This window comes from Grampus griseus (assembly GCF_964374135.1).
Source record: "Grampus griseus genome assembly, chromosome: 1".
Taxonomy (NCBI): domain Eukaryota; kingdom Metazoa; phylum Chordata; class Mammalia; order Artiodactyla; family Delphinidae; genus Grampus; species Grampus griseus.
Genome location: NC_139017.1, coordinates 160,862,327 through 160,885,234, shown reverse-complemented (window position 1 = coordinate 160,885,234; position 22,908 = coordinate 160,862,327). Strand labels below are relative to the sequence as shown.

Genomic DNA, 22,908 nt, shown 5'->3' with positions numbered 1-22,908 from the left:
CCTACCCCCAAAGAGAGACCCCACCTCTTTGGGGGTAGGATGGGACTTCTCCCCTCCAACAAATTGAGGGCCGGGACTTGTCCAGATCGACCTCAGCCCTAGCTTGCCCCAGAAGGCGGGAGGGGAGGACTACCCCGTGGGACTGGGGGAGGTTACTCCGAGGCCCACAGCTTCTTCTGGGAGGGAGTGGCTGAATGTGACACCCTTAAGTTCCCGGATTAGGGCTGAAGGCAGACCCCTCTCTGCTTCTGGAGTCATTTTCTCCAGGAGGAGGCTTGGGGAGAGCCTGACCTGGGCTTGGGCTTAGGGAAGCTGGGAGTCCCTGTGAGAACTGCCTGGTGTCAGGTCAGGCTAGCTGCTCAGCTACTGAAGGGAAGAGGGTGGGGCCGGGGAGGGGCCAGAGCACTGGCACAGAGCCCCTGATGTTACTGCATGCTCCCAACTTCACCCCAGTTACAGGCCTGGGGACTCGCGTGGGCAGGCGATCAACAGGAGGAGGCCAGAGGACTTTTGCATGGGGGGCGGGGAAGGTGGAGATAGAAGTGACAGACTCTCAGGTCTAAGGAGCACTTACTGGGATCACTCCCTGCTTTCAGGTCCCTCCTGAGTGTCAGAGAGACAGACACCTCAGAAATAACTCCCATACTGGCTGCTGTCGTCGGGTGCATGTAAACAAGGTGTTAATAGCAGCTATGAGGTGGTAATTGTTAATTCTGACTAGGAATGGGGGAGGAGAGACTTTGCAGAGGGGGTGGAATTTTTGGGAAGAAGGGCATCCAGAAGCTGTAGGGAGCAGAGAGGAGGGACAGGAGGGGACTTCTGGTACCCTGTAGGCTTTACATGCAGCAGAACTGGGTTTGAATCCTGGTCCTGCCACTTCCTTGCTATGTGACCTTGCATGAATCACTTCACCTCTCTGAGCCCCAGGTTCCTCCTTAGTCAATAATCCAGATCTTACAGGCATTAGCAGAATCAAATGAGGCAAAGCATGTGCGGTGACCAGAATGGTAACTGTTCTGGGAACAGGCCAACAGGGGTGTTTTAAGAAGGGAATAGAGTGAGGAAGCCCTGAGGTTTCCTCTGGGTATATAGGAGAGACAGGCAGAGCCTGCCAGTTCCTAGCAATGTGGGATGCAGGAGGAGTGCCTGGGTGTGTGGGTGACACGCATGTGTTTCCTGCTCAGCCCATCCCTGAACTGCCTAGACCAGGCTGGCCTCCCTCCTGAAGGCCCCAGGTGCCAATAGAAGCTCCCAGGCTGCCCCACTCCCTAGGCCAGTGGGGGTGGGGCCCCTAGCAGGGCAAGGCCAGCACCCCCTTTGCAGAGTGGACCCTGGCAGGGAGCCTGGCTGACTCTGCTGGGCAGGAACCTCCCAGCCTGGCTGGGAAGATGCTGATACAGTACAGGCCTCTGGAGGCGCAGAGCTCTGCTGGCTGGAGTTGGGTACAGCTGATAGGACCTGAGACAGAAGCGGGCTGTGGTGGAAGTGAGGAAGGGAGATGCAAGAAGAGACCTCTGGAGGGGGAGCCTGAGCAGAGCTGTGGAACCAAAGAGTAATTTCATGTGGTTATTCCCTAAGCCTTTCCTGAGCACCTACTGTGTGACATATATGGGTCAGCTGGCCAAAGAGCTGAATAGGATACCCATGAAAGACTCACCATAGAGGTCATGGTGGCCTGAGATTTGTTGGGGATTTGCAGAGTGGACCTTTATGATAGTCCCCGGGGGATGGGGCATTCAGAATTTCCCCGGGGCCTAAGATTTATATTAATGGGGCAGGATTCCACTCCCTGATAGTCTGTGGGCAGTCACTTTTCTCCCTGGGTCTCAGTTTCTCTTTCTGGGCAATGAGAAGGCCAGATGAGCCTAGAGTCTCTAAGGATCTTCCGGCGCCTGTTACTACAGCCTCCGGGACCTGGTTTGGGACTACCCTCACCCCACGTGAGGGGAGGGGGAGAGAATGGGGCAAGGGCAAGTTTGAGTGTGATGGGCCCCCAAATCCTGTTCTTGGCCTGTGTTCTCGAATCACAGTTGGAACTGCAGCGGCTCGAGCACTTACAGAGTGCATGGCGCTCTGTGCCAAGCCTTTAATATGCAACATTACGTATTCCTCATAATTCTTACATCCTCGTGAGGGAATAGGTATTATCCCTATTTCACAGGAGTTCAGGGAGTGAATTGACTTGACCAAAGTCACACAGCTAGGAAGTGGCTGGGCTGGGATTCTAAGCCGGGTCTGTCTGCCTCCAAAGCCCAGACTCGGCTAAAAGAGGGAGACTCCACCCGTAGGTACTGAGGTGCCCACATTGCTTAGCCCTTACCTGCAGAACCTGCCTGACCCCTGCTGGGTGAGCTCAGAGCTCTGGGATGTTCAGGCTGGGGAGGTGGGGGACAGGCTCTGTGGGTGCCCACTGGTTCCAGTAAGGGGGGAAAGAAGCAGAAGGAGCAACTTGGGGGTCAGGGCCTCACAGGGAGTTTCTCCAGAGGGCCAGCCCCACCTGCCTATGCTCAGTGCAAGAGCTGGGCACTGAAAGGCAACCCTGGGTATGTGGCCAATTTGGACCTCAGTTTCTCCATCTGTAAAGCATGGGTTTAGAGTAGTTGAGTACAGACATTCCTTGGCCTGTGGGTGAGTGGCTGAGGTTGGTGATGGGGTCAAGGGTTAGAGGAGGGGTTGGGTAGAAGTGGCTGAGCCTGTGGAGGGAGAATCTGGGTCAGGAACAGCTTGGATCCTGGGCTGGCTGTTTGACAGCAACTATTTTAGATGAAGGGACTGAGATTGGAGAGGTTCAAAGGCTTGTCTGGGGCTGGACAGCTAGTATGACAGAGACTGAAGGGCAAAATGGATGGGAAGACCTGGAGAACAACATCCAGGCAGATGCCAGTTGGAATCCTGGCTTGACCACTTAACTAGTCTTGGAGATGTGAAGTGAGCGGCCAAGAACACACAGAGAGGAGTCCCTTCACCTCACTGTCCTCATCTGTAAAATGGGAATAGTAATAATTTTGCCTTTGTCCACTTCCGGGGTCATTGTGAAGGTCAAAGGAGATGCGGCATTTGTGGAATCAGGTGAGAATGTGGGTGCTGGTTATTCTTCAGTCCAAAGTTGCACTTCTGGGTGTGTGTTTGTGGGGAGGGAGCATTTCTGACAGCAACGCTGCTGAGATGCTTCACCCTGGGGTGATGCACTGGAGAACAACCCTAAGAATGTCACCACTATTCATTGAGTAATTTGTTACCATACACCAGGCACTGGGCTCAGAGCTTCACCTCTCATTGTCTCCTTTAGTCTCTGCCTTCTCAGGTAGATGGTGGCCTGACCCACACCAGATCTCTCTGAAACCCATGCTTACAGCTCCCTGTGATAACAGTAGCTAACATTTATGAAGTTTGCTGTGTTACTGTGTGCCAAGCATTGTTCAAAATGTTTTACATATATTAACTTACTTAATCTTCACAACAACCCTGGAGGTGGGTACTAATACCTTCTGCATTTTACAGATGAAAATCTGAGACACAGAGAAGTCAAGAAATAGGCCCAAGGTCACCAAGCTAGTACATGGTAGAGCCAGGGTATGACCCCAAGTTCTCAAGTCTCCTCCTTGAAGCACTCATCACAGTTGTAATTCAGTTATTATTTATAAGATTGCTTCCTCACTGACTGTAGGTTCCATGAGGGCAGGGACCAACACCTGGCACACAGTAGGTACTCAGCTAATGTTTGTCCGCAGGGATCCTGCTGCCTCCAGTGGGCTGGGCCCATGGAGACCCGATGAGCTCAGGGTAGATTATCAGATTATCAGACTGCTGACTAAGACAGTATCTGCCCCAAAGAGCCCCGGAGGCAGAGGGAAGGGCAGGGTTTGCCCCGGGCCCAGGCTCAGGCCAAAGAGGGGCCCCAAAGGCTTGTTTGTTGGCTGTGCTTGTATCTCACTGCTGTCCTTTGCTTCCATGTGCCACTGCGGCGATGACTCCACGGCTTCTCCCCCAATGGCTGCGTGATCCCATGGCTGCTTCTGGGTGAGTACTGGTTTGGCTAAGTAACTGCCACATGGGCTCTATTCTAATGCGCGTCCTGTGGCTCTGAGGCCACTGGGAGGTGTAAAGGGAGGCCCGGGGTGGGGGAGGAAGAGCTGAGGGAAGATCCTAACTCTGAAGTTAGGATCCTATCACAACCAGCTGACTTCTTTCCAGACTCCTGACACACTGATGCAGTGATTTTTGCATCTGGTTTTAGCCACTGATGGGTGGCTCTTTGCGTCTCCGTTTTGCATCTGTAAAGTGGGAATATTAACACCTACCTGACACAAGTATGTTTATTCTTTTATTCTCGTAAGCCCCACGAGGGCCGGGATGTTTGTTCACCTGTGCACTGCTGTATCCCAGCACCGAGGATAGAGTGGCTCATAGTAGGTACGCAATGAATATTTCTGAATGAAAGAAAATATTAATTCAGCATCACTGTGCACCCGTCATTGTGCTGTGTATTGGATTAAATGGCTAATGCATATGAAGTGCCCAGCCTTATAGGGGCTCAGTGAGCATGAGTCCCCTCTTTGCTCCCAAGATTGTGCATTCCTTGGGGGCCAGGTCTCTGTTAAGTGAGCTCTGGGTCCTCTGAACTGAGTGTGGGATCAAGTACCAAGGAGGCATCAGTCAGCAGAGAGAGGGGCCTAGGCAGCAAGACTCAGGGCCTCCGCTTAGGCCTGGGGAAGGAGTGGCAGAGCCTCTGGATTTCATCAGAAGGGTGGGTCGGCTGGGGAGGTCTGGGGCTGAAGGAGGGAGGGATGGGGAGGGACTCTGCCTCCTAGGACTGCCACTTTCCTAGCTGTGTGATCTTGGATAAGTCACTAACCTCTCTGAGTCTTGGAGACCTCATCTGCGACATGCATATCATAGCACTTGCCCCACTCGGGCGTGGGAAGGAGCCAGTGAGAAGTGCGGGGCACAGGGCCCTGCTTGGTAGCTGTTGGTTTTCTCCCAGGCCTGGGCTTATTCTGGGAGAGGACTAAGTAAAGTGTTTCTCTTTTTGGCTCCTTTCTCCTACTTTTAACTTCCCACCTGGGTGGAACTAGACTCTAGGAGTCAGGAACCCCAGACTCCCCAGCAGGCTGGCCAGGGCCCAGGGATAAGGGCTGGCTTCTGCCCAGTGTGGAAGTAGCTGAGTGGAGGTCCCAGCTCTGCCATTTTTTGCTGTGTGACTTGGTTCAGTAAACCACCTTCTCTGGTCCTCAGTTACCTCACCTGTAAAATAGGGTTAATAAAGCATACTTCCCTTGAAGGATTATTCAGTGAGCGAATGGGTGGAGTAGGAATCATCATCACTATTACTATTTGGCCCTGGCTGAGGAGGCTCCAGGGAGGGCCCTGGAGAATTGCATCCCACCTTGGCCGAGGGATCCTGAGACTCTCTAGTCATCATATGTACTATTGCCACTTATTGGATATTTTTCATATGCTGGGCTGGTTGTTATACGTTATTTTAGACACATTATCTCATCTAGTCCTCCCAGTGACTCTATGAGGTAGGCATTGTGGCCTCAACTTTAGGGATGAGGGAATTGGTGCAGAGTAAATCAAGTGAGTTACCCAGAGTCACATAGTTATTTAGGGGTGGAGCTGGGGCTCAGACCCAAATCTGCTCACCCTAAGGCCGCAATTATTAGTGTGAAACCCTCTTACTTCCCCAAAGGAGGCAGAGGCTGGGTCTGGGTCTTCTCTGTCCATCTCCATTGCCCAGCACAGTACTGGTGGGGGCTGCTGGGCTGTTTGCTGAATATATAGATACACACACACACACACACACACACTCACATATGTGCACGTGCGCGCACACACACACGGCGCACACACGCACACGCACGTGCGCGCGCGCGCGCACACACACACACACATGCACAGTACCCCCACCCAGCCTGGTGCTCCAAGAGTTTTCAAGAAAGGAGAGAACAGAAAGCAGGAGAAGGCCTGCCAGTGTAGTTGTTGAGAGTCAGACAGACCTGGCTTTGAATCCTGCATCTATCTCTTACTAGTTGTGTGACCTTGGGCAAGACATTTAACCTCGTAGAGACTTAGTTTGCGTATCTGTAAAATGGGGATAGAAAAAGAAACTACCTACCTCTTAAGAGTTCTTATGAGGATTAGATAATGCACATAAGGCACATGGTGAGTACTCAATGATAGTAATTATTGTTATTATAGTTATAATTATGAGTATTATTTTGGGATTACAAAGATATCCCTCTTGAGACAGTGGAGACCAGGCCTGGGAGGAACCCGCTGCGGGCAGGCAGGTAGTAACCAATCTAACAGGTTCTGAAAGTTACCTGCATATAGGGAGGGAGGAGGCCTCTTGGAAGTAGGAATGTACCTCCCTTTCCTAGCCATCTGCTTTCATTCATACCCACTCTGTGCCAGGCCCTGTGTTGGGCATGGGGCACAGAGGTGAATCTGTGTCACCTCTGCCCCCAACTGCCTCCTTGCCTGGGAGCTCAGAGTCTGGTTGGGGAGGAGGACACAGAAACTACCAACTCCACCTTTGATTGAAGCACTAAGGTGTGAACTGTGAACATCTCCTCAGGCAAAGGCCAGGAGAAAGGGCATTCCTAGTGGAAAAACTGCTTTGCCAAGGTACTGAGCCGTGACCTGCACTTGGGGGGATGCGGCTGGAGAGACAGGCTCAGGGGAGTTAGGGGACTTGGCCCAGAGGCCATGGGGGACCATTGGGTGTGAAGCAGGGGAATGGCGTGGCCAGGCTTGTATTTCGGAAGGATCACCTGTGCGGAGGACAGACAGGAGGGAAGGGGCAGGGGCAACCCTCCAGGTGAGTGATGCTGAGGCATGGGGCCTGGGACTGAGCCGCAGAATGGGGAGCAGCGGGGGGTTGTGAGCTCTGTCCAGGAGGCAGAGCCAGCAGGGCGAGCTAAACTGCAGTGGGCAGGCAGGAGGGGGAAGGGGTGAGAGTGAGGTCTTAGGTCTGGGGGTGATGGGGCCTGCTGGGGTCTCTGGCTGAGGGACACAGCTGGGTTAGGGGGTAAAAGCCACTTGTCTGCTCCTTGCCACCTTCTGCCTCAGTTTCCCTAGGGCCCATGCCCCCTACTTCTGCCTTGGGGGTCCCTTGTGGTGAACCTGGTAGGTCTAGCAGGGAAGAGAGCTCTTTGGGGTGGAGGCTGGACAGGGGCTGTGAGGTGCAGACAAGCCTTGGGTTCTAGCCCTGCCAGTGTCACTGAATGTCTGTGTGGCCCCTGGACGTCACTCCCTCTCTTGCCCTGTTGTCCGCGCCTTGAGAGAGAGGACAAGAAAACCTGTTTTGCCTTCCTCAAAGGTTCAGTGATAAAATACAAGTATAGACACCATACATCTATTGAGCATGGACTGTGTACTAGGTTCTGGGGGCACAAAGATGACTCAGAGGGGGTTCTTACCCTTCAGGAAGCATGAAGCACTTCAGAGGGAGCCCAGCCCAGCAGGTGCCTAACTCTAGGCCTCAGGGGAAGAGATAGCTAAGCTGGGACTTGAAGGATGGATAACAGCTCTCTAGGTGGGCAGTGGAGGGAACAGATTTCTAGGCATAGGCAAGAGCGTGTGTGAAGGCTTGAACCTACACAATGTGCTTGGGTCCTAAGTACATAGTTTGGTATGGCTGGAGCAAAAAGGGAGAGGTAGGTGGTGATGGGAGGTGAGGATGGACAGGGAAGCAGACCTAGATCACGCAGGGCTTTGGAGATGGTCACTTTGGAGATGATCGCTTGCTACTCTCTCCTTCCTGCATCTTCATAACTGCCTGATCCCCTCATAGAGACTGCCAGGACCCTTTCCACCCTCCTCCTCTCCCATCCCCCCTCCTTCCCTCCTTGTCCCTTCTTACGCCCACTCTAGTCACACCCAGTGGCTGCCTCTCTCAGGAGTTAACAACCTGGGTTCCCTGCTGGCTCTGCCACTTATACGTTGTGTGGCCTTCGGTCATTTGCCCTCTCTGAACCTCAGTTTCCACCTCAGTAAAATGGGGACAGCAGCCTTCCTCACAGGGAAGGGTGGAGGCTTCAATGAGGTAATCCCCATGAATGGCCTTGTACAGTGTCTGAATGTAACGTGCACCCATCAAAAGCAGCTCTACCTAAATCATCATGCTTTGGACTCCTCGGTCTCTCTGGTCCCACCCACTGCTTCCCCTGCCTCTCCTGACAGTGAGCGCTGGCCAACAAAGGAAGGAAAGGATTAAGAAACAAGCCCAATCTCCAGAGGGGTCCTGGCCCACTGCCGAGCTTGCTCCCTCCTACCCCTGGCCCCCCCTTGGCCTCAGGCCCAAGGACGCTCAGCCTTGAGGGCAGGGCTCTCCCCAGCTCCCCACCCTAGAGGCCCCTCCTGGGCTAGAGGCCAAAGCCAGCAGCAGAGTGATGTCCCGTATCTGTGGGAGGCCCCACAGTCTGGGCAGAACTGGATCCCTGAGCCTCTTGGATTTTATAGCAAAGGCTGGTGACCAAGTCCCTTTTGGCACAGATGCAGGAACCTCAGATCAGAGCAGGTGGCTGATGGCAGAAGGTCATGCAGCAGGAACCTAGGTCTTCGGACCCTTTTTGCACTATCCTGTGAATGGTTTTGACGCTGGCTATCATTTCACCTCCCTGAGCCTCAGTTTCCTCTGCTGTAGAATGGGGCTGATTTTCCTGTGAGGATTGGCCATAATGCAGATAAAGCACTTAGGCCAGGGTTCAGCACTCTGAGGCCTCAGTGGTAGGTAGCAACTGTGACTGCTGTTACAACTGCTGCCTCTGAGAACCTTCTTCTGCCCTACCTCTTCCCAGTCTAGGAACCTGGAGTATTTGATACAGTTTCTTATTGAACTGATGACACCCAATAAACTGGTTTTAAAGCCAGAGGCTCAGCATCTTTTGCCCCCTATCCCTCACCTCCCCCTTCCTAGTTGGCTAGAACACTCTATCCTCACCCTTGGCCTGATTTTGGCCTCTGCCCCTTGCCCATCTCTGCCCTCCTGGCACCAAGCCTGCATGGTCTCTCTTCCAGGAGCCACATGAGGACAGAGTTTCCCTTCCGCAGCCTCCTCTGATCAAATGCCGCTGCCAGTACTTTGAAAAGCAGAGTCAGAAGGGTCTTGGTTACCCAGGCCTCAGCTGATTTTACTGTGGAGACAGTTGAGGGCTGAGGGGACAGAGGTGGACTCTGAGTTCCCTGGAACTGCCCTCAGGCAGCTAAGACGACACTAAGACTTTTGCAGAGGCCGTGAAATAGGCCTAGAAGGGCAAACCTGGTCCACAGCCCCAAATGTGGAAGAGTAGAAGGACCACCAGACTGGGGGCTGGAGGGCTGCGGCCCTCACCCAGCTCTTCCTGACCTCTCTGAGCCTCTGTTTTCTGTTTTCTAAAAGGAAGGGGATGGATTGATGTCAGAGGTTTCTCCTAACATTACAGGATTAAAAGAAGGGCCAACAGAGCTCAGTTTGAGTCGCAGTTTCATCACTGACCAGCCGTGGGACCTCTAGCAAGTTGTTTTACCTCAGTGAGCTTTAGTTTTCTCAGTTACAAAAGGGGAAAAATATTAGCACCTTCTCATAGGTACTTAAGGGCTAAATTAGATAATTCAGGTAGAGTACTCCATCCGTAGCTGGCACACTGGAATTTTTGTTGTTATTCTTAGATTAGCAGAGGCAAGAAGAAATCAGCCAAGGCCAGTTGGGAAGCAGTTCACGGAGAAGGCAGGGCTTGAGAATGTGCAGGATTCATCTGTTCATTCATTCACTCAACACATACGTATTTAGGATTTGCACAGACAGGGCATAGAGAAGAGGAGCAGGGAGGCTGGAGAAAGCTGGAGGCAAGCAGACCTGCCTATTCTAGATGTGTGATGTGGGATCATTACTTCTCTTCTGTGGGTCTCATTCCCTCAACTGTAAAGTGGTGAGAAAAGTGAGCATAATCCTTACCTCCAGAATTGTCCTAAGATGCAAGAGAGTTCAGGTACACAGTGGGTGATCAGTCTGTCTGATGCCTTTTCTCTCCCAGCTCTGTTAATGACTAGAGGTATGATCTCAGGCAGCAAGTCCTTGAATCCACCAACCACACTTCCACCCCAGGGCCTTTGCACTTGCTGGTCCTTCGACCTGGAACACTCTACCCCCAGATCCTTTCATGACTTGTTCTCTCATCTCCTTAATTTTTTTTGTTTACATGTCACCTGCTCAGTAAGGCCTTTCCTGACTACTCTATTTAACTGTGGCACTACAACACCAACACTCCCTATCCTCCCTCCTGGCTTATTTTTCTCCACAGCACTTATCACTTTTTGACATACAATATTTTATAGAATATTTGCTCATTGTTTGACTCCCCCCACTGGAATGTAAGCTCAGTGACGATGGTAATATTTGTCTGTCTTGTTCAATGTTATATCCCTTGTACCTAGAAGAGTGTGTGGTTCATAGTAGGTGCTCAGTAAATATTTGTGGAGTGAATTAGTGAATAAATGAAGCCTCTCCTCTCTGGGTGTAGCACTATTCTGAGCACACACACACACACACACACACACAATAGATTCTCAATAAATAATTGTATGAGTGGTCATCATCTCCATCTGCCAGATAATACCTTGGTTGGGTCAACCCTGAAGCCCTTTAGCTTCTGACATTTTCTGCCAGGGCATCATTTCAGCTGGACTGCCCAAATCTTTTGTTCCTGAGTCTGAGCTATGCAGAATTTCTAGTTGGGACTCTTTGGCTGTTGGGCCCACATGGTTATTATGTCATTATTGGTAATTAGCACTTAGGCCCAGAGGATTGAGCTTTTTGTTTTTCAGCAGAAATCACAGCAAAGAGCTGTGCTAGCCAGCAGGGGCCCAGGCCTGGAGTGGCTTCCTCTATAACTACCCCCTTCCCAGCTATGGGTCCATGGCTTAGGAAGACCAAGACAGAGGTGCCCAAAGCTAGGGGCACCTGCATACCAGCTCAATCGCTGTCTTCCCCAGGCAGTATTCTGCAGACTTTCTTCTCCTGCACATGCTTGGCTCTCCATGCCTAGCCTGGTTTAGAGGGGGGTCCCCATGCCTCTGGGGGAGGTATAGTTCCCAAAGGTCCAGCTCACAGGGCCATTTTCTGGTGCCCAGGATTCAGGTATTATGGGTGGAGGAAATAACCCTATGTTTAAGACTCAGGAGCCTGGGTTCAAGTCCCTGCTTAGCTGCTGAGTTGTTGGGTCCCCATAGGCACATCAGTACCTTTTGCTGGGCCTCAGCTTTCTCATTTGTCAAACAGAGATAAAGAGATAGACACCTGCTTGGCTTCACCAGGGAAGAGAGGCAGGTTAGTGTAGTGGGCAAGGATAGGGCTCTGGAGTCAGACACACTTGGTTTCCCCACTATACCCCTTCTTAGCTGTGTGACATTGGGCAAATTGCTTTACCTCTCTGACTTCAGTTCCCAAAGCTAAAGAAGGAGGTTAAAATAGTACCCACTCCATAGGGTTGTTGTGACAACTAAATAAGGGAACGCAGGTAAAGGATCTAGGCACATAGAGAGTGCTCTTCACGCTGGTATTATTATAATGACCATTACAGGAATGCAGGCCATCTGTAAACTGTAAGACGGTACTAGCAATAAAGCCAGGCAGATGTGGGTTTGAATCCTAACTCTGACTCTTACTAGCTGGGTGATCTTGGGTAACTTTTTCACTTCTCTGAGATTCTGTTTCCTCATCTGTACGATGGGAATTAGAGTCATACCGTGTTCAAGGGGCTGTTGTAAAGGTTCAGTGACGTGTTGCATAAAGAGTACTTGGTACAATGGCTTGCAGATGTCATCCCCATTTTATAGATAAGGAAGAGAGGAGTAGTGACTCGCCTGAACTCACATAGCATCTCAGCGGTGGAGCTTTGATTTGAACCTCGGTCTGCTTACCTTAAAGCCCCCAATCCTTTTATCTCTTCTTGCCATCACCCAAATATGGGACGATGATGAGGGTGTTTGTTCTTGGTGCTACTGGCCTCATCTCATTCATCCTGTGATACCCAGTGCCTACGCACAGGAGGTGCTCAGTAATGTCTGCTGGATGAAGAAAGGGGGGACCAGCATGTCCTCAGTTCCAGGGAGTCTTTTGCCTTGGGATTGAGGATTTTTTTCTGCTTGGTTGATAGCAGAATAAAAATAAACAATAAAAATCATACTTAGCACAGGTGTGGGCTTGTAATCTGAAGAACCTTTTGCACCTCCCACATAATTGATCCTTCTTGCTACCCTGGGTGATATCCTGGGTGGGTACCTCTATTTGATTGGTGTGGAAATGGGAGCCCAGAGAGGGTGTAATGGATGAAAATTTGCGTCCTGCCCAAAATTCACATTGAAGCCTTAATCCTAATGTGATGGTATTTGGAGATGGGGCCTTTGGGAGGTGATCAGGATTAGATGAGGTCACGAGGGAGGGGCCCTCATGATGGGATTAGTGTCCTTATGAGAAGGGATACCAGTGAGCTCCCCCTCTCTTTGCCATGTGAGGACATGAGAAGAGGTGGCTGTCTGCAAGCCAGGAAGAGAGCTCTTACCAGAATCTGACCAGGGTGTCACCCTGATCTTGGACTTCCAGCCTCCAGAACTGTGAGAATATAAGTTTCTGTTGCTTAAGCCACCCAGTCTATGGCATTTTGTTAAGGCAGACCGAGCTAAGAGAGAGGGTAAGTGACTTGCCCACAGTCACACAGTGAACTTATTGCAGAGCTGAGGCTGGACTTATTTGTAGTCATTTCTCTCTTTTTTCCCCGTGGAAAAACTCCCAGTCACTGGAAGGCTTAGAAATGGAGACTAGCTAAATGCTAGACAGCTCAGGAACTGTCCTGCCACAGCAGCTTTGGAGGATCTTAGGGCAAGTCAAACCTGGCCATTTCTGGGTACCCAGTCTCCTCCTGCTTCCCCATAGCTCCTCCTCTGCCCTCTCCCAGGGGAGGGCTGGGCCAGGCTGACTTTAGCAGGTTTAGAAGGGGCTCAGCTAGCTGGTGGCACTGAGCCTGTTCCCATGTTTCTTGGGAAACCCTCTGGGCCTAGAGGGTTGCCTGCCTGGGGGATAGAGAATTAGTGGGTTAAGCTTGAGTGAGCTGGAGGCTTGGCTGGATCAGGGACATTAGGCATACCCCAGCTGGTGAGAGAAGGGGGTTGGGGAGGGTCATGGGAGGTCAGATTCTTGGGTCCCTCCTTGAATGGCCCAGGGCTCCAATCAGAAGCAGCCACAACAGCCTTTCCCTGGGGTCTTGGGACAGATGTTGATGTTGCTCCTTCATCTCATTTCCAAAGTGCTTTCCTGAGAGTGATATGAAAGCAGTGTGGAGCAGAGGACAGTGGTAGCAGATGGACTTCGTTTAAACTGTGTGACATTGGGCAAATCACCTAATGTCTCTAGACTGTAGTTTCTTCAACTGCAATTGAGGCTAATAACACTTTGCAGGGTTGCTATGCAGCTAAGTGCATTAATGCACATAAAGTACGTGACTGGCACATAGTAAATATCTAATAAATGTAGTGGTCATTATTTTTTTTAAATTTTTAATTTTTTTGTGGTACGTGGGCCTCTCACCGTTGTGGCCTCTCCCGTTGTGGAGCACAGGCTCTGGATGCGTAGGCCCAGCGGCGATGGCTTATGGGCCCAGCCGCTCCGCGGCATGCGGGAACCACACGGACCGGGACACGAACCCGCGTCCACTGCATCGGCAGGCGGACTCTCAACCACTGCACCACCAGGGAAGCCTGGTCATTATTTTTAATAATAAATTATCTCTAAGGTCCCTTCCGGCTCAGACAGTCCTAGGTTATGTGGCTGTACAATTTAGCTTGGCCTCCAGCTTTGGACGAGAAATGTAGCTGCACTTAGAAGAAGGCAGTGAACAGAATCTGGAGTAGGGGTCAGAAAACTTGGGTTCAAGTTTGGGCTCTGCCGCCCCTGTGCTATGTGACCTCAGGCAAGTCTCTTCCAGTTTCTGGGCCCATTTCCCAATATGTTTAAAATCAGCTTGGGCTTGATGATCTCTAAGGGCCTATCCAGTTCTAACATTTTGTGAATCTAGAGGCCTAAAGGAATACCTTACTAAACGGTCCACTGGGTCCTATTTTACAATTTTGACTTCCTTCCCTTCTGTCCCTTGTTTCTTGGAGTGTCTTCACAGCAGAAAGGATGTAACTTGCCAATGCCAATATATGGATTTTAATCATACTTAGCTGTTTTTGCTTTTACTGTGCACAGGGAACTCTTTAAAACAGAGCTTAATGCAATTTTTGTAAGCAAAGTGCATTCTATCAAAGACGTCAAAACATGCTCTTGTGTTTTCAAATGTGAAAGAGTATTCATTCATGGTATTGTCTTTCATTGCATTTGCTGATTTCTTTTGCTTTTATCTCAAAAAATGACCAGCACAGGCAGCTGTGTAGGTTATAATTAAAAAATACATGCTGCAGTCAGTGTGTTCTAAAAAATAATCATGGGTATGATTTAGATAAAAAGATATTTGTCAAGTATATAAGAGAGAAAAATGGGGGGAAAAAAGGGAAAGAAAAAGAAAAAAGAAATAAAAAGAGAGAAAAATGGGAAATAACCTAAATGTCTAATAACATTTAGGTTTAATTAAATTATGGTACATCCACTTGAGGGCACTGTGGGTGTCATAATATATTGTTAGGAGAAAAAAGTTGGTTCTGAAACAATATGATCTAAAATTTAAAAAAGCATTAGGCTGAACCATATGCAATTGCTGATACTTGACCATTTTAACCTATAAAATCAGCAATTTCATATGACTTAATATATATAAACAAAAATGTACATCTGGGGGCTTCCCTGGTGGCGCAGTGGTTGAGAGTCCGCCTGCCGATGCAGGGGACATGGGTTTGTGCCCTGGTCCGGGAAGATCCCACATGCCGTTGAGCGGCTGGGCCCGTGAGCCATGGCCGCTGAGCCTGCGCGTCTGGAGCCTGTGCTCCACAATGGGATAGGCCACAACAGCGAGAGGCCCGCATACCGCAAAAAAAAAAAAGAAAAAAAAAAAGTATATCTGTTAGGAGAGGTACTAGAAGGGAAATCTCCCACCAAAATGTTGATGGTAGTTATTTCTGATTGATGGCTTTATGCTGATTAAAATTTTTTTTCTTAACTATATTTTCTGTGAATAATGCAAGCACTACTACTGAAAATAATCCCCTAGAAAGATATACCACTGTATAACAGCAATTTTTCCACCTTGTTATAGCTTGTTTGATTTATCATTTGTGTTTAAAAGGTCTAAAATGACTGCAATTTTATTACCATGGGCCGGATAGAAAGCTCTACCCCTTTTTTTTTTGCCGTACGCGGGCCTCTCACTGTTGTGGCCTCTCCCGTTGCGGAGCACAGGCTCTGGACGCGCAGGCCCAGCGGCCATGGCTCACGAACCTAGCTGCTCTGCAGCATGTGGGATCCTCCCGGACCAGGGCATGAACCCGTGTCCCCTGCATCGGCAGGCGGACTCTCAACCACTGCACCACCAGGGAAGCCCGGAAAGCTCTACTCTTCATGTACTTTTGGTACCAGGATTGGTTTTTATTCAGTAGTGACTGTTCAGAACACTGCTGTTGGGCCCAGGTTTTCAAAGCCCTCTTCATCTCTTGCCACTCCCCACAACCGACAAATGTTTTCCATGAGTCCTACCACTGGGGCTTCAGGCCAGCTGTGTCCCTAATCTGCCCACGTCCCAGATTTGGGAATGGTTCAGACTCCAACTGTTCCCCCACCCCACCCCCGCTTTCTTCCAATCTCATCTTTTCCAGGTCATTGGAGGCCCCATCTACTCTCCCTGGCCTTCCCCCCTGGTCACCACCTAATTTCACCATCTAATTTCACCCTCTTCTGTGCAGCTGGTGTTTGCTTTTTGCTGGAGCTCAGTTTGCAATGGGGAAGGATTAGGACCCTTTCATGTTGTCTTTTTTCTTTTTTTCCCTTAGTGCCCTTGACCGCTCCAGGGTCTGAGAGGCAGCTTGCAGGGCCTGTATTCCCTAGGAAGGAAAAGGAGGGGTGGTGGGGGAGGCAGAGGTGGGCTCAGCTGGCAGGCGGGATAGAGATGGCCCCTAGAGACCCCATCCTGGGGCTTGGAGCATGCATGGCACAGCCCTCACCCTGATGTGAGCATGGAGCAGCAGGCAGGGAGGGAGCTGAGTTTCTTCCTAGGAAATTAGCTTCAGAGAAGGTGCTTGGGACCTTTACCCTGTACTCAATGGCAGTCTCTGCAGGGTGAGCTGGGACCGGATGTCTGGTTTGTAGAGGCCTCTTCTGAGAGGGCAGATGGGCACAGGAGTAAGGGTAGTTTCTCTGCCTTTGGGTTGGGCATTACTTTTCCTCTCACCCCCTACTATGTGTTGGGCCCTGCTACACTCAAGCATCTGGCACTTAGCCTAACAGGTGATGGTGTGTGCCTAACTAATAACAAAAGTCCCTCATGTGTGGAGAGTACTTTACAGTTTACAAAGCCCTTTCATCTCCAGGCTAAGAATGAAAAGCCAGGACTGGATTTGAAACCTTTAAGATTCTAAAGCCTGTGTCAACAGTTCTGGTGCGGTGTTGCACGGCACTCTGCATTTGAGTGGTTTACATCTGCCTTATGTCTGGCTGTTTTCTGCTAGCCTAAGATCCCCACTTTTTTTTTCAGGGTGATGATTATTAAATACTACACACTCCAATGAAGCCTCTTTAAGTACAGTGTGTCACTGCCTAGCACTTCATGGCATAGAGAATCTTGGTTTTCATGAACCTGTATTTGCTGGATAACACAGAGATGGTAGTGGGGAGCTGTCTTGTGATTGATCTTCAGGATTTATCCTTCATGGCACCAGATTTCCAGGTCTGATAGGTGAAGGAAGCCTCTGAGGCACAGAGGTGGTAGAGCTAGAGCTCCCGAACCTGAGGACCTGAGGCAGGGGACCAGAATATTCAAGAACAGATGCTTCACCCCTAGTACACAGAATGACCTGGGCCAAGTCACCTGACCTAACTAAGCCTCAGCTTCCTTATATATAACATGGGGATAACTCATTCACTCGTTCAGCAAATACTTATTGAGTGTGCACTGTTTTGGGAGATGAGCAAGAGGACAAAGTCCCTGCCCTCCTGGAGCTTGCAGTCTAGTGAGTCTAAACTGCAGCAATTTATTGAGAGGGACAAATAAGTAAATATGTAGTAGAAAGTCAGGTAGAAGTGCCATGAAACAAAATTAAAGCAGGGCAAGGGTGTGTAAGTGGAGGCTGTCTTAGATAGGGTAGTCAGGCGGTCCTCAAGGGTCTCTTATGATGTTTCAAACAGATAACCATGTAATGTGCTCAGCTCGGTGCAGGCAATTGAGTGCTTACCAAATATATTATGATGTCAGCGAGCCCCACACCTCTCAGTCCATATTTTAGTCTCCAGATAGCAGTAGTAATTAACACTTAGGTAGATCTTACTGTGAGCTAGGCACTGTTCTAAGCCCTTTACATATATATATATTTTTAATTAATTAATTAATTTTTGGCTGCATTGGGTCTTCGTTGCTGCCGTGGGCTTTTCTCTAGTTGTGGCGTGCGGGGGCTGCTCTTCATTGTGGTGTGCGGGTTTCTCATTGCGGTGGCTTCTCTTGTTGCGGAGCACGGGCTCTAGGTATGCAGGCTTCAGTAGTTGTGGCTCATGGGCTCAGTAGTTGTGGCTCATGGGCTCTAGAGAGCAGGCTCAGTAGTTGTGGCACACGGGCTTAGTTGCTCCACGGCATGTGGGAATCTTCCTGGACCAGGGCTCGAACCCGTGTCCCCTGCATTGCCAGGCAGATTCTTTTTTTTGCGGTATGCGGGCCTCTCACTGTTGTGGCCTCTCCCGTTGCGGAGCACAGGCTCTGGACGCACAGGTTCAGCGGCCATGGCTCACGGGCCCAGCCGCTCCGTGGCATGTGGGATCTTCCCGGACCGGGGCACGAACCCGTGTCCCCTGCATCAGCAGGCGGACTCTCAACCACTGTGCCACCAGGGAAGCCCCAGGCAGATTCTTAACCACTGCACCACTAGGGAAGTCCCAGCCCTTTACCTATTTTAACTCATTTAATTTTTACAATAACTCTTATGAGGTAGGAATTGTTATTATCCCCTTTTATGGGTCGGAAACAAGCACAGAGTAGGGCAAACAATTAGGGAGACAGAATTGAACTCAGGTAGTCTGTTTCTAGAGGCTGAGCTGAGTTGTGAGGGGGCTGTGATTAGATACGAGGAGATGGTCTAGCTGTCATATACAGGCTCCGATGTCAGATTGCCTGGCTTCTTATCGTGGCAGGTCTAAGCCTCTCTGCTTGGGTTTCTTCATCTGGAAAATGGGAATACCAGAATTATCTTACCTTATAGGGACCATGCTTAAAACAGAGCCTTCTTTCTGCTCGCCTGTTCAGACACCAGCCTGGCAGGGAGTGTGAAGGTCCAAGGGGCCTCTGAAACTAATGAAAGGAAATAACAGCACATCAGGCAATTGTCAGAGCAACCCTAAGTTCAGCTGGAGACCAGACTTCCGAAGCTAAGTTTTCATGATTTTGAGGCAGCCAGGGCAGAATTAGGAGACCCGTAAATGCAGAAGACAGCTGAAATCTTGGCGTGGCCACAACACTCAGCATCCATTTCAGGCCTTACACAGCTGCCCGGAGAGGTGAAGTCTCATCGAATGTCAGTGTTGGAATGGCGCCTAGAGACGTCAAGTTAGTAGATGGGGAAACTGAGGCCCAGAAAAGCTGAATGACTTACCCAAGGTCACTAGGTCCATTTGGGGGACAGTCAGCGTGGGTAGCTTGGGAGCAACTTCCAAATCTCAGACCCTTACCTGGCCCTCCTTGGGGTGGGTGGGGTGGGAAAGGGCGTCACCTTCGTCCAGGGCACTGGCTACGTTCCCCACGTGGGTACCTCAGGGGTCGGGAAAGCACGGACTCTAGAGCGGGTTCGACCTGCGCCTGCGCACACGCGGCCAGCCCCCTAGCCTTTTCCCCTCTTTTTCCTTCCCCTCCCTGCTACTTACCGGCCTAGGGGAGGGGGGGAAATGAGAGGAGCCAGAACTTGGCCTCAGCCAATGGGCTGGCGGGCCGCGGGCCCGGCCCACTACTTCCCTGCGGCGCCACCCAATAGAAATTTACTACAATGTTGTGGCGAATAGAGGGGGAGGGCGCGCGGGGCGGGCTGGCTAAGGGCCGGGCGGGCCTCGCTTTGCTGAGTGAAGGCGGGAGGGCGCGCGCCGGGGCCGCCTGCTCGCTCCCTCACTCGCTCGCTCCCTCCCTCCGCCGGTGGGTTAGTCAGTCAGTCAGTCCGCCCGCCAGCAGCCCGCGGGCCAGCGAGCCGCAGAGGGCCGAGCCTCGGACGCCGGCGCCTCCTTCTGCCATTGTTCGTCTGGCGGCTGCAGAGGCGGGCACGGGAGCCCGGGCCCCGGAGCCAGCGGTGAGGCTAGGTGGCGGCGGCGCGCGAGCGGAGCTGGGGTGGGGGGCTCGGAGCTGTCCCCGAGGGGACGGTCCTGGAGGCCGCGGCGGCGCCGAAGCCTCTTTGTCTCCAGCCCCCCGCAGGCCCGGGCCGGGGGCGCGCGCTCCACGGCCTCCGCACGCCCTCGGCACGCCGGTGGCCGAGGGGCTGGAGCCGGGGACGCGGCCGGCCTGAGGGGAAAGAGGCGGGGGTGGCGCTGGGGGAGCGTTTAAAAGTTAGGCTCAGGGTGCATTTTTGACGAGGGGAAATCGGTACCGTCTGGTCTGTCAGTCATTGTACAGTGGGCAGGAGCCCTGGAAGGAAACCAGATGGGGGCGAGTTGCAGGTTTCGGGCGGCGAAGGTGTGGGGTGCAGCCGCAGAGAGGTTTCTCGGTGAAGAGGTAGCTGGGCGGTCTGGAGAAGTCAGGCACAATGTGAGGGGTGGAGGGAGCCCTGCAAGGACTTTAAGGCCTTCCCGCCATAGACACCCACATCATTAAGAAAAATTCCCCAAACCCGAGGGCTCTATGCTCTCCCGCTGAGTCTTCCCGGGTCCCAGGGACCAAAGGGTTAAATCGATTCTCGCAGCGTCGTGACCTCCTTTTTCAGTTCGCGCATCTGTCGGCTTGGACGTATTTCCTCCTGCTTGCTGGGCTGCCTTTACCTGTGGAGAGGCTGGATCTAGACTCGCCCTCCGAGATGCATCCCCAGGCTGTTAGTCCTGGTGGGGGTTTGCCAAAAGAGGTTTTTTCTTCCCAGAAACGGGCATTCTCTTGAGAGAGAAAGTGATCTCACGTGAAACAAATTGCTGACGGATAGGTTTCTGGCCACATGATAGCGACTGTCATCCTGTTGTTTCTCAAACTGTACCCAACCATAAATGCCTAGTCTGTGGAGACTTGTCGTTTTTTGGCATGTATTGCTGATTAGGAGTTAGTTTTTTTTTTAAAGAGATGCCGAGCTTTTTTTAGTAGTCTGGGTGATTTCACAGCTGCTATTCTGTTCTTTCTGTTTTTAGGGAAGGTTGCAAGAAATGGTTATGTCTCTGTCTTGGATATTATTATAGTGAATTTATACTCTCTGGAGGATATATACTGTACCCAGTGCTGTTGCTCATTATTGTTTTCTATATCTCAGTCTCGGCAGTATTTTTTACCGTTTAAATCAAATATATTTATATACATGCTATATATATTATAAATATCTTTATATAATTCTTATCTCAATTTTGTGTAGCATTAACTCTTACTTTTTGTGGAAACTTGATGTACTCTTCATTTTCCTTTTCTGTAAGTTGGAAACAATAAGTTCTTTGCCAGCCGACCAATTTTGGTTTTATAAAGTAGTTTCTTGGGGTGTTATTAATATAATCCATATGGAGTACATAGCAGAATATGTGACACAGTAAGCACTCAATAAATGACAGATTAAAAAAAGTTGATATAATGCCTGAACATCAGATCGCCTTGGTATCAAGGTGCTAATTCAGACTGCCTTCTACAGGAAGGTTATAATTAAGGTAAAGATAGGTGTTATTCGTATCCCTGGGGAAACCGAAGTGCGGTATATCTTTGCCACTATTAAAAGTGAACTTACCTGCAGCAGCATGCTAACCTTCTGATTCCTCTTTCTTCTAGTAACAAAACTACACTTTTTTCCTTGTATAATTGAATTCAGGCTTACAAATAAATGATTTTGATCTTTAGGCCTCACTGAAATTCTTCCAACATTTATACCAGTGTTTTATAACCAAATATCTTTTAGGTAAGTCCTTGCACAATGTGGTCCCAATCTACCTTTCTACCTTTATTCTCTTTATTACTTGTATTTTCCAACCAAAAAGAACTGCTCAGTAATAACCCATGCTTTCCTATCTCTGTACCTTTGGCCATGAGGTTCCATCTACACTTGTCATATATATTCCTTCTGATAGTTTTGAGTTCTCTTAAAAATGTCCCATATTAGTAATTTGAAGTGTGGGGAAAATTTCCCTATGTGAAAGGAACTTGATGGAATTTTTTGTTTTGTTCTGAGTTTTCTTTGAGCTTCATTAATATGGCCAGCCAGTTGAATTTTTTTTATTTTGCGGTACGCGGGCCTCTCACTGTTGTGGCCTCTCCCGTTGCGGAGCACAGGCTCCGGACGTGCAGGCTCAGCGGCCATGGCTCACGGGCCCAGCCGCTCCGCGGCATGTGGGATCTTCCCGGACCCGGGCACGAACCCGTGTCCCCTGCATCGGCAGGTGGACTCTCAACCACTGCGCCACCAGGGAAGCCCCAGCCAGTTGAATTTTAACTGGTGTTTGTTAAAAAGATTTAGGTCCTAAGTGCCCCATCAATGTGTGTAGCCCTTAGTGGTAGATGATGGCTGATGGTAGATTAAGAAAACCGCTTAGGCTTCCATTCTCCTCAGAGCTAAGAACTCTACCAGTTGACAGGTTTAACACTTGGAAACTCTGGCTGTCAACAAATAGACTAAACTAATAGAAGAAAGTTTTACATTTTAGGTGGATTTCTGCTTGCTTTCTACATCTCTTTCTTGGTGGTCTAAGGGTCAGCGTGTCCTTAATGTTGGTTAAACACTCAAATCATATTTATTGTATCCAAGTATTAGATATGGTAAACAAGCCTATGTTTTATTTAATTTTATTTTTTGGCCGCGCCTCAAGGCATGTGGGATCTTAGTTCCCTGACCAGGGATTGAACCAGTGACCCCTGCATTGGAAGCTCAGTGGCTTAACTACTGGACCACCAGGGAACCCCCAAGCCTATGTTTTAAAGTAGGCTCATCCTCAATATAATATATAAAATAACGTGATGTGATACTTTATATAATAGTAAGAGAATAGTACACAAATCTTTCTCTTTTCGTTTTAAAAGTACTTGTATCCTTTCTTTTTCTCTTAAGAAACATTTCTAAGCTAATATCTAAATTAACAAATGATTTTAAAGTATTTCTGTCTCCTCTGAAAAAAAATGGTGTGTCATTTTGTTGAGATATGACCTATGTATTTTTCCTGTTATTCTCTCTCTCTCTTTTTTTTTTTTGCGGTACGCGGGCCTCTCACTGTTGCGGCCTCTCCCGTTGCGGAGCACAGGCTCCGGACACGCAGGCCCAGCGGCCATGGCTCACGGGCCTAGCCGCTCCGCGGCATGTGGGATCTTCCCGGACCGGGGCACGAACCCGTGTCCCCTGCATCGGCAGGCGGACTCTCAACCACTGCGCCACCAGGGAAGCCCTGTTATTCTCTTTTGTCAGGTTTGTGCCTCACATTTAAAATTCACCAGTGTGATGTTTTCTTGTGTGCAGCTTGAGTTTAAAATTTTTGGAAACTACAAAGCCAGCCTTCCATTTTATTCCTTAGTTTATGGTCTTAATTTTAAACAGATTCATTTCATGGGAGATAGTGTGCTTACAGGGCTGTTTGGTTTCCTTCCTCCTGCTCCT

The 22,908-nt window shown here is 50.0% G+C and overlaps 1 protein-coding gene across 9 annotated transcripts in view; it reads left to right on the top strand.

Annotated features, from left to right (window-relative positions):
* Positions 1-2,987: 2,987 nt before the first annotated feature.
* The window catches only part of EPB41 (erythrocyte membrane protein band 4.1), a gene marked incomplete at its 5' end in the record, with an annotated part of 199,219 nt that continues 179,298 nt past the window's right edge, over positions 2,988-22,908 (top strand). For 6 of the 9 annotated variants that reach the window (XM_082670202.1, XM_082670201.1, XM_082670199.1 and 3 more), the window contains one exon: positions 19,350-19,443. Coding sequence is in view for 3 of the 9 variants with exons in the window: in XM_082670196.1 (XP_082526322.1) it covers positions 2,988-3,069 (82 nt within the window). Of the gene's footprint in view, positions 3,070-19,349; positions 19,444-22,908 lie in introns of those variants that run through there. The other 3 variants (XM_082670196.1, XM_082670195.1, XM_082670194.1) reach the window with 1 other exon arrangement.